Source organism: Drosophila guanche, unplaced genomic scaffold (genome assembly GCF_900245975.1).
Source record: "Drosophila guanche unplaced genomic scaffold, DGUA_6, whole genome shotgun sequence".
In the NCBI taxonomy this organism is placed as follows: domain Eukaryota; kingdom Metazoa; phylum Arthropoda; class Insecta; order Diptera; family Drosophilidae; genus Drosophila; species Drosophila guanche.
This window is the reverse complement of record NW_022995743.1, coordinates 8,200,806-8,212,727: the sequence shown is the minus strand read 5'-3', so window position 1 is coordinate 8,212,727 and position 11,922 is coordinate 8,200,806. Positions and strand designations below refer to the sequence as shown.

At 44.4% G+C, this 11,922-nt stretch overlaps 2 protein-coding genes across 4 annotated transcripts in view; both read left to right on the top strand.

Annotated features, from left to right (window-relative positions):
* The window catches only part of LOC117580340 (probable nuclear hormone receptor HR3), a 31,722-nt gene that overhangs the window by 2,577 nt on the left and 17,223 nt on the right, over positions 1–11,922 (top strand). The window contains exon 1 of one of the 3 annotated variants that reach the window (XM_034266867.1): positions 7,001–7,130. The exons of the other annotated variants lie outside the window; for them this stretch is intronic. Coding sequence (XP_034122758.1) covers positions 7,001–7,130 — 130 coding nt within the window. Of the gene's footprint in view, positions 1–7,000; positions 7,131–11,922 lie in introns of those variants that run through there. 3 annotated transcript variants of the gene reach the window in all.
* LOC117580356 (hybrid signal transduction histidine kinase K) lies at positions 5,676–6,579 on the top strand. The gene has a single exon (XM_034266879.1). It carries the CDS (start codon positions 5,812–5,814, stop codon positions 6,184–6,186), a length of 375 nt encoding a protein of 124 aa, XP_034122770.1. The 5' UTR covers positions 5,676–5,811; the 3' UTR covers positions 6,187–6,579.

Sequence of the window (11,922 nt, the reverse complement as noted above, 5' to 3'; positions counted from 1 at the left end):
GGGGGGGGGGGGGGGGGGTTACTTTTCCAGCTAAGCTGAAAGAAAAATTGATTTGGCAGCGCTCCGAGCTCCGAGCTCCGGGCTACCAATGAGTGTTCCAGGCACTGACACGACTTCCCTGCCGAAGCCCCAAGATTGATCTATATTTTATAGTTTTTGTTGATAGTTACAGCAGCTCTGGGCGGAGGCACTCATTAGCCAGCCGAGGGCGGTGGCTGTGTGGCCCGTGATTGATGATCGATCACATGAAAATGTTACCTAATTGCCCTACCAACGGAGGGCCCAACTAGAACTTGGAACAGTTCCAGAAGCTATGGCAATTGTGTCTCTAGCGTTCAATGCTCTTTGTAAAGTTGTAGAAATTATTGTAATAATTTATATAAATTAATTGCCTAATATTTAATAATGAGTACTCAATCATTCTCCATAATCCTCAACCTTTAAATGTTTCCAAATATTCCTTCAAATTCACAAAACTTGATTCACTTTCGTTAACTTTGCTCCGCACTGCTCCTAAACTCGTTTTTGAGTCAGACAAGAGTCGCAGCATGCGGATTTGATAGTGATTAGCCCACATAATAATAGTTGGCAAAAAACAAAAAAAAAAAAAGGTTTTCTTCATTCGATGCGACCCTTTCTGCGGATGGGGCGAAGGCGACCCTGAACGTGGTCGATGGACTTGGCTGGCAACGTCGTTTTGTTGTTGTCGTTGTCGTTGTCGCCGAAGATGTCGCAACGTAAAGATTACGAGATGTATCTTGTCTATGGGGACTCCACACTATCACTTTTTTGTTGTGCACAAACTAGTAAATATATATCGATGTTTATTGTTGTAAGCTGCCCTATGAATGGGAGTCAGGTTCATTATAATATTTGGTTGAACAACGCTTTGCATTTCACGCATGAATCTTCGCCCGACCATTAGCCAGGTCAGCGCCGCATGAGGCGGACTTCGGCTCCGATCGAGTGTGGCGAAGTTTCATTATCATAATTCGGATTTTGCCAAACTTCATCGGGATTGGGTCTGCGACTGGATGTCGTAATTCCCTCATATCATCTGCAAAATGCGAATTATGCTGCACACACAGACGGTCGTCGCTGTGGATCTGTGTCTCTGGGAGACTCTACTAATGGCTCAGCATCGTCGAATGCCCCAAACGAAAATCCATTAATTAAAAAATTAAATATTAATTTATGGCCTGAGCGCGAAGTTGTGTGTTGTTTCTTTTTGCGATTTTTTCAACATTTACATGGAATCCATCCTATTTTCGTTTTGTTTGGCAAAAGTTTGAAAGCAAATTGCCAAATGTTTAAACCAATTTTAACATTTTTAATTGGCTGCAGTTCACCTTGACTGCTGCTGGCTGACTTTTTTTCAAGCTACTTTTAATATTAATATAAATTTAATAAATACGAAATATAACATATAATTTTTGGCAGCAGCCACGCTAATCTGCAGTTTACGGCATGGAAAGGGTTAGAGGGGTATGTGGCACTCAAATGCTGCCCGATTGCTGCCGAATAAGTCAACTGCAGTGCACACATTTTGCCCTAAAAAGCAATTGACCTGCTAATTGTGGGTGGCAGCTGGGAGAGACCGGGAAATGCGAAAAGGAAATGGAAAAAACAGCGGCAGCTTTTCCAAAGCTCACTCTCTCCCTCTCCCTCTCTCTGTCCCTGTCTCTTGGTAACGCTCTCTTTGCGCAAAGAGAACGAAACACTCGCTTTTAAGAGAGAGCCGCTCGCTCTCTCTGAACAACTTTTTGGCGTTGGTTGGGGCCGCAGAGCGATTGGTTGCCATATGCGAATGAACGGCCCAAAGCGGAATGCTGACAACAGAAAAAGTTTGAGAAGCGTCAGGCAGCAGCAGGCGCTCGGCCGAGGGGAGCCCGCGGGCACGAAGGCAGATGGAAGAAGTCATCGGCACAGAGACACATATACCCACTCAGCGGGCAGCGCTGCTTTGGGGCTGGCGGGCTGGCTGGCTGCCCTGCCCCTGCTCCTGCCCCTGCTCCATGCTACTGACGTGAACTCTCTCTCTCTCTCTCTCTCTGCCTCGTACGCGCTCTCTTCGGCTCTCTGGGGCTCTCTGCTGCCACACAACACACACACCGCATTGCGACGCTGCCACTGACACTGCCACTGGCTCTGCTGCGGCGCTGCCGCCGTACCGTACGTACCGACGACAACGAACTCGATAACATTTTGAGGCACGGCACGGCACTCTTCGGCTACACTTTGAATCGAGCGAATGCGGCGGCGGGTTACGATGCGCAGCGCGTTGTATCTTTATTATTAATTATTTGTTGTTGCTGTTTACTCTGTATTATTTCCCATCATCACTCACCACACTACGTGCGTATCCGTATCCGTATCCGTAACTGAATCGAATCCGTGTAACCGAGTATCCGTGTGCGTGTACGGTGTGCGTTCGTCTATCCGTGTGTCTATGCGTTTCTATCCGCCGCGTCTCCAAGCGGCTCCGGCTCCGGCTCAAAGCGGCTCCAAAAAGCACAGCAACTAAACTAACGCGCGCGCGCCCCCCCGCTCTCGCCACGCCACTGCCACTGTGTGCCTGTGCATGTGCCTGTGTGTGTGTGTGTGAGTGTGAGTGTGTCTAGCCAAAGTGCAACATCGGCAACGGCAGCAGGAAAATTGGAATATTGCAACAGAAGCAGCAGCAGCAGAAGCAGCAGCAGATAAACTATCTGCCAGCCAGTTAGCTCTCCGTGGAAGTTTGTTCGGTTTCAGATCAAAACAAAATCATAGAATAAATATCTAATATATATTCAAATAGAAAAGAGAGAGAGAGAGCGAGAGAGCGAGAGTATATATCAATCAATATCGAGTGCATTCAAATTCCAAATCGTGCCTAATACAGCAAACAAACAAAAAGTAAAAAAATACAAAAATTAAAAGAATATAAATAAAAACCAAAATGCAACGGCAACTGCAATGCGGTCCCCCCCTGTCTTTACCACTGACCCGTTAGCGACGGAAGTGCCAGTGACGTAATACTCCAGACTCCGAGCGGAGCAGAGGGAATGCAAAGTGCGGCGGCGTCCCTCGACGGACACACGGATTCGATTGTGTAACAAAAACAACGCAAAATTTCAGTGTATGTGTGCGATCGATGCATGCTTGTGTGTGTGTGTGTGTGTGAAAAAAGGATATAAAATAATCAAAGAAAATGCAAAAGTAACACAAAATAAAAGTCTAATGAAAAATCCCCCCTCCCCAACGGAAACCTAACAGGAACGCGGCCCCCGACCGCCACAACAAATTGGATAATTTATTGGAATAATCAATTGGCCACTAATCCGGCCAATCAGCAGACACTTTTGGATATTCAAACGATACGATCGGGGCATTTGGGAGATTTGTTGAATGGAAAATGATTTAAGAACTCAGTTTTGGGGAATTCTTTAGAGGGTTCAGAGGGTCCACTTCCATTCCGTTTCAATGTTCAATCGATTCTCTGTCTCTCTCTCTCTAGAGTTGGTATTTGGTCAGATAGATCCCGTTAGAAGTGCTCACCCACCTCCTGCTTCTCCTCCGGCCAGCCAAAGCAAAACTGTCAGCTAAAGTTTACCCTGCAATCTTTCATAGTGCGCGCCCATTGTCTTTCCCATTCTGGTTGCCATCCCCCCTCCAGGGATCCGCACGAGAGGCCTGCCCTTTTCTTCTGAAGCTTTTCTAGTTTGTCCCTTTGTAGTTGCTGCTTTTCCCATTGTGCAGCATTATGATTATCAACAATTGTTATTGTTGCAGTTGCAGTTGCAGCTGCAAGTAGGCGGTGGGGCTCGCTAGGGGTGGGGGCTTGCAGGGCTTGTAGTTGGCAGTAAGTCACTGAGCGGCCCAGAGTTCAGAGCAGAGCAAAGTCGGTCGTCGCTTGGGGTCCCTGCTCCACCATCATCATCATCATCATCATTATCATCATCGTGAGGCCTAACCACCCACCCACACATCCACATCCAGTTCTACCTCCTCCTTCTTGGCAGCACCAACTGTTTGCATTACCGTTAGTAGAACACACACACACAGTCACACGCAAACACTCCATGTGTCGTGTCGTCGGCTATAAGTGTGCCACCACCCCAGACTACCGCCCAACAGCTAGAAGCGGAAAACAGCCTAAGCAAAAGTAGGGGGGCGGGGAGGCCAGCAGCAGCAGGGAGCAGCGGAGCCCACCCATAGGTCATTGGTCTTTTTCGTCGGCGTCAACGTACTGCGACGGCAACAGCAGCAACAGCAAAAGTAGAATCAACAGCAACAGCGACGCCGACTGCGATGCCATGTAAAGTTTGTCGTCTGCTTTTCTGTCGCTCTGTTGCTGTTGTTGTTGTTGTAGCGCTGTTGTAACTGTAACCGCCTTCGGCCAGGCCTCTTCCTCCCCCTCGCGAGAGCGCGCGCTCTTACTCTCTCTCTCTCTCTTTCTCTTACACTCTTTCTTGCCCGTTATCCCGCTCTCTGCCGCTTTCCACCGTCATCATCATCATCATCATCATCATCATCATTGGCTTGACCGGCTCGTTAGCTTGGGGGGTACCGTTAGTAAGTTCGTTGTCGTCGCTGCGAGAGAATTTTTCATTTTAACTGTTCTACTGGCGCTGCCTGCTGCCGCTGCCGTATTTTGCCGTATTTCGCTGTGTGCGCGCCGCTATTCATTTTCATTTTCTTTTCAGCCTTTCTTCTTTTCATTGCGTTCTGTCTGTATGTAAATCTCTCTCCCTCTCTGTCCCTTTCTGCCTCTGTGAGCTGGCACAATTTCTGTAGTGTTGTTGCTGTTGCTGTGGGCTGTGGGGGCTGACTGTCGCTTTGGTGACGTATTTTATATGTCTGCCGGGGGCTTCCGCATGGCCACCCCCAAAGCCACCCCAAGCAAGCCTCCAACAAAGTAATAGCGCTACACCCACTCCTCCTCCTGTTCGTGTAACCAAAAGACAGAGAGAGAGAGAGAGAGAGCGTCACAGAGCCCCTAACCGAGCAACCGAGAGAGCGAGAGCGAGAGAGAGAGGGAAAAGTAAAATGTTTTCATATTCATTGGGTTTGCCGGCTCGTTTGTGTTTTTCCCGTCTGCGTGTGTGTTTGGGTCATAGAACTTTTTTCTATGTTCACACACACACAGGCACACCCAGCAGTCACACGAACACACCCACAAACTGACGATGAGATTTATGCGCCCGTTTCTGTGTGGCGCTCACTAGCGTTGCACTCTGCGGCAGCGTTTTTTCCTTATTTTGCCCCCAAACATGGGGCACCCCATCCACGCCCCAACCATCGCCCAACCCTCTCGTCTGTCTGGGCACCCTTAAATCCCATTTCTCTATCGATTTTCCATGCTCATGTTGTGGATAATCACCGCCACAAGGGGAGTAGTTGCCAACCCCACAGGGGAGGGGCGGAAGCTTGCTATAGAGGGGTAGTGGTGGTGGTCTGGGTCGGCCCAGTTCCTGTTCCTGTTCCTGTTTCTGTTCCTTGTGATGTTGGGGAAATTAAAGTGAAATTCTGGATCGGCACACACGCACAGGCGAGCGCGCATCGTTGGATCTTTCTTGTGTCCGATTCTGTCCATCGATGGATGAATAGATCCGATCCTGATGGAGACCAATTGCGATTGTGATCATTCCATTCCCATTTCCCCCTGTAGACGACTGGCCGCTACCGAGCAATATGCTGAGTGCCAGGACCTGGCCCTGGCTGACAGTGCGTAGCAAAAGTATTCATATGACTGGCCAAGCCATTCTGTACATCAAGGTGTTCAAGCTGACGACATAGACCAGTTCAGAGGGGAAACGAGTGCGCGCCTAAATGTCTTCCGGAATCAATTGTCGTGAGATTTTCGTATTTTTGGAAATTTTGATTTGGAATCAAACGAAACAGAGAAATCGACAAAACAGTCAGCATAGCAACAACAATAGCGGCGTCAGCAGCAGCAGCAGCAGCAGCACCAACACCAGCACCAGCAAAGAGACAACAACCAGCGGCGGCAGCAACCACAAAAATCACTGCAACCGAAGAAGCGGCAATAACAGCAACAACAACGCAGTGAAAGTGATAAACCAGCAGCAGCAGCAGCAGCAGCAGAGGCAGCCACTGCCCCTGTCCGAAGCAGAAAAAAGCAAAAACTCTCGCAGCAGCAGCAGCAGCAACAAAAACAGTTTGCATATTCTGCAAAAGGGTTGAGCAAATGAACAATTAACAAATCATTGATGAATCGCTTTAAACGTTAAACAACAAAACAAAAACAAGCTAAGAAATACGCGAACAAGTGTCTTATTATTAAATAGTTAAACAAACAAAACAAGCAACAATATATAACATTAATATATATATATACATATATAACCAGATCCAGCAACATCAACAATTTAGTACCTACAGGCCTGACAACGTTAGATCATTATATAGCAATATACACCATATATACATACTATATATACATATACATATATACCTATATACATACCCAAATCGATTGGCAAGTCCCCCCCTATCCACTCACAACCCCCTCTGTCTCACAAACACCCACACACTGTGATAGTTCTTGATTCACACGGAAGGAAATTCATTCGCAAAGATACAAACGTATATGGAAGCAAGCGGCGGATGGTAGGACAAGAGAAAGACCAAGTGCAATACGAAAATTGGCTAACAAATCATAACCGAAGTGCAGCTATATATCTATATATAACTACCTAATAAATCCTGTATACAACGTTTTACACATTTACATAAAGTAAACCCCCTAAACTAAGGCGAACTTAAACAATTCTTTCGGCGGCAAAGTGCATCCACATTGCACATACGCGACACAAGGCTCGCGGCATGTGTGTGCGGCTGAGTATATCAGCGGCTGACACAACTAACTCAAAGTGTACATAATACTTCGTGCAACTGCAACATCAGATAAGCCCACAAGAACAACAACAACAACAACCACAGACACGCGCTACAAACGTCACCAAAGCTACGCATTTCGCATTTCTCACTAATAATTATGTATACGCAACGGATGTTTGACATGTGGAGCAGCGTCACTTCGAAACTGGAAGCACACGCCAACAACCTCGGTCAAAGCAACGTCCAGTCGCCAGCGGGACAAAACAATTCAAGCGGTTCCATTAAAGGTAAACCAAGTCCCATTTAATCGTCCCGCAGCTTGGCCAGCAAGCTCTAGTTTAAGCTGGCAACTCTCCAAAGAAAAATGTACCATAAAATCTCTGGATTGTTTTAGAATTTTGATTCTGATTTACCAGAAAGTAATTAAAGCTTTAGTTTTAGTTTTTTAACATTCATTGGTTCAGGTTTGAGACCTTTGATAAGCAAACTTTCAAGAACTACTCAAGTACCTAAATTATTCCACTTGAAAATTGAATTTGTAAACTTTCATCCCACACAATAAGAAATGAAAAAAATTGCACAAAATAGTAAAAAAACGATAAATTGTAAAGAAACGAAAAAAAAGCAATTGTAATTTAATGAAATTCAGTTAAGTGCGAAGTTTTATGTGGCAGAGCTGTGGAATTGCGGAGTCAGTCAGTCAGTCAGTCAGTTAGTTGGTCCCGGAATGGATTGCTGCCTCTGCCACTGATGATGTTGTTTGGCAGTGAAAGTCACTTGGGTTTCACAACAATANNNGCCAGAGCAACAACCACAGCAGAAAAAGCAACAACAATTATTTTAGGGAAATCCATGAAATTCGTAAATGAAGAAAGACGCCATAACATCAACGGCCAAATGAAACATTACGAAACCTTACGGCAGACAGACACAAGCACACCTCTACAGACGGACGGACACACACGCATATTTTGCATAGGTGTGTGTGTGTGTGTGTGTTGTTTTTTTTGCTTTTTTGCATTGACAATTCAACTAATTTGAAAAGAGGCAGCTAAGATAGAGAAAAAGAGACAGCGCGCTCGCCCAAAAACTGATACAAAGAGACAAATTGTACATGTAACAAAAATATGCAAGCAATAAAGAGATTCACAGCAACAACAAAAAAAAAAGAATAATAAAAACAAAATGAAAAAGAAACTTGCGAATTAAAAATCGCGCGCCAGCCATAAAAAATAAATGCGATATTGTAATGCCAACAACAACAACAACCAAATGAGCATTTACCTACATATGTGTGTATTCATTTGTACATAAATATGTACATAAAGGGTACCTCTTCATACATACATATGTGGGTGTTTCATCGTTTTATTGTCGATGTGTCTCCTTCCATTGTCTTGCACATTTTTCGGCCAGGTTTCCATTCCGTACATATCACAATTGAATGAACTCTTTTTTTGGCTAATTTGCTAATTTCATAAATAAATTTTACATGCAATCAAAATGTTGTAAAATGTTGTTTGATATCGTCGTTAAGGTGTAATCATTATTTAACAATTATGTAGAGTCAAACTCCGCTATAATTAGTTCATAAAATATCCTCCAAGCATTTATTTGTAGCTTAATATTTTGTGTGTAAAAAGTAATTTGAGTTCCCTGAACCCTTAAAGGGTCACCGCCACCGTTATCCAAAATGCAATTAACATTTTAGTCAGGTATTATTTCTAACATAAATCTTAATCGCGACAGGAATCTCTCTCAACCCCGCACCCATGTCCATCCCTATGTCCGAGCTGCGTGCAAGAAATTAAGGCAGCACAATGGGGTTGTCAGAGGGGGTCGGGTCACTGTTACTTTCGGCATGCAATTTGCCGTTATGACTTCCGCAAATCAACTTTTATTCCATTATTGAAATTTTCACTTTTACTCCCGGGTGGTTTTTTCCTCTCCTTTTGGTTAGCAATGTCTCGAAAAAAGAGGCAGAAAGAGGTGAAAAAGATAGAAATGTACGCAGAGGGAAAGACATTTTGCGGCGTAAACAGAAAGTTGCCGAAAAATACAAAAAAAAAAAAGAAGAAGCGTAAAATTCAAAATTTAAAAAGCGAAAGAGTTGACAACGAAAGCGTCGAACCGATGACGCTGTGGCCCTTGGGAGGCGGAGCAGCAGCAACGAAGAAGAGTAAGAGAGAGAGAGAAAGGGAGTGGAGAGGAGAGAAGCAACAATGAAATATTCAAAAAAGAAAGACCGAAAAAGTTGTGTTAAAGTGAAATGCTGCTGTCGCTGATTGTGAAGTCTAGGCACACACACACACACACACACACACACACGCACAAGCTCCCTGGCAGCGCCCCATGCTGGCCCAAGCCCTGCCGCCCGGCCCCTCCCCCAACCAACAGCTCCCCTTGTAGACAGAGACCGCGCGAGATAGTGCGAACGGCCGTTAACACTCGAAAACTATGAAGCTACAAAATAGCTGTCTGCCTCTCTATGTGGTGTGCATGCGTTGTACATGTGTGTGCGTGTGTGTGTGTGGGTTGGCAGCGGCAAAAGCACACACAACACACAATCATCATCGCCAGCCAGCGTCAACATAGTAAAAGTCTAAAATCGACAAACAAAAAAAATTTATTTTCGGCGGTCATTCAACTCTCACGCACGCACATACACGCACAAACCAAGCACATAAACGCACGCCGCCTGAGCGATAGAGCAATAAAGCGGCACAAAGAGCGGCAAAGAGACGGAGAGAGAGTGCGTGAGCGAGCGCGGTCGACGCCTGTTATGCGGGAGCGTGCGTCGCCGTCGCGACGGTATCGGTGGGGACTGCGGCAGCGCAGCGCACGCACATTACAACATCCCACAAGCACACACACACACGAACACGCATAGGCACAATAGAGAAATACTTTCTATGGCTTTTGCTGTTCCCCCCTGCTCCAACAGCAACCACTCCTTTGCTTCTATTTTCTTTTCAAACTGAAATTATTATTATTTTTTATGCAGTCCAAGTTTTGGAGCCAACGAAAAGAGCAAAAGTTCAATAATACGAGTGAGAGAGAGAGGCAGAGCGAGGGAGAGAGCTAAGAAGAGGAAATTCTGCTGCCCATTTTCTTTGTTTGACAATTATTGCGTGAATTTCCATGATTACCGCTGCTGCGGTATTAATTGCCTGTAGGAGAACGCTCTCAGCGAACTCATTTAACTTCCTCTCTGGCGGCCGTCCGTTGACCGTTAACTACTTTGGATCTGGCACAAGCGATAAAGTCTATAAGAAGCATTTTGCTTGAATCCAGATCTGACTCTCGTGATAACATTAAAACGTACTTGCAGACCGCAGCTCACACTTTGCATAGATCTTCAGAGTGAGTCAGCCGAAATGGTGGGTAAACCTATGAAATTATTTAGTTTTTAGGAAAATTTTGAAACTTACGAACATTTCTATAGCTGTGCTTAAAGTACTTTAAATGTTATTCCAAGAACTCTAGTAATTTAAGTGCCTTGCCGACATATTTTAGGGAATATTAGTAAAACACTTTCCACCCACTAAATGAACTTTAATCATTTGCAACGGTCTTCCTCGTTTGAAACCATCATTTGAATGGGCTCAAATATCTTCTGGTTCTTCCCGATCTTTGACAGATGTTTGTAATAAGTTTCGCAGCACAACACACACTTGCACGTTGAATGTGTTCGGGGGCAGACATAAAAAAAACTTAAATTTGGCATGGAATTTCCCATAGCAGCGCCTTGCCGTGCCACCCCCATCAATGTACAATGTATGTTCAGTATAGATTTCGTATGTGGAGCATGCAAATATTTTGAAAATTCTGGCCTGTCTGCTGGAGCAAATGCGAGCAATTTGTTCTTGTTTCGGTTGGAAGTTCATTCGCATTTGTCCTAGAAAACTGTGAAATGCAGGAACCACATAAACATACTATATGTACATACATGTGGAGGTTTGTGTCTTTATTTGTTCTGATAATTTATGGAAACTTACAAGATTGCTGCCAAAACCACGCAGTGCTCAAATGACTGACACGCGAAGAGTTCAACGAACCGTGAGTAACATCACCGTAAAGATAACCCAAACTTTGACAGATAGTTCGATGTTAAACCAACAGCCGCCAATATACAGATATGTCTGAGAATTGTTCCACTGTAAGTTATGTTCAGATCACATCGATATGATATTATCTGTACTCCCCAATCGCTGAGTGCTTTGCCGACCATACACAATGATAAGCTTTGAAAGTTAATCGTTATCTGCTGTCCTTTACTCACAACTATTGTAAGGCAAGAAAAAGAAACACTTTTTACATATAGTACAAGTGTTCGCAGACGAGATAAGCCTGACCACAGAATGTGTGTCATAAGGCCACCGCAACTTCAGGGCTTTATGTTACAGCTCCAGACAAGAAGCCTATACTCAAATGTAGACAAGAATTGCAAACCATAAAAGATTACTAGAATGTTCTGCTGAACAATTATCGCATATTACAAACATTACTAATTAAACTTCTCACTTGGTTGTCTTGATGAATCGCCATGAAAGTGTGAGAAGAATAGTCAAAAATCATATCAAAAGGTCAGGCCATCAAAATCTAGTTTCTGTTAGTTTAATAATATCAATAATGATTCATTCCATAGTTTGATAACCTCTGGACAAATATGTTATGTACTACATGCATTCATAGATGAATGTACATACATAATTATTTATATTATGACATCCGTTCAACAAACTTACATACAACTCACACAAATGAAACGAAAAAATGATTTAGCAAAACGACAAACGTTTTCATTATCCCAACGAGAGCAGCGGCAAAGAAATTAAATAATACTATTTTAGTAATTATAAAGCAGACATCTATTGCCATGCCTGAGTGATCCGCCCCCACACGGAGCTGCCCGCCCCGCCATCCACCCCAGCAGGCGCCCACTCGGGTGCAGCTGCGTATCTTATCTATGCAACTCTTCGCATAGTTTAGCGTTTTGTGCGTGCGCTTGTCGCACATGAATACCCATGCACACACACACACACACGCACATATATTTTTTTTTTTTTTTTTTTTTTT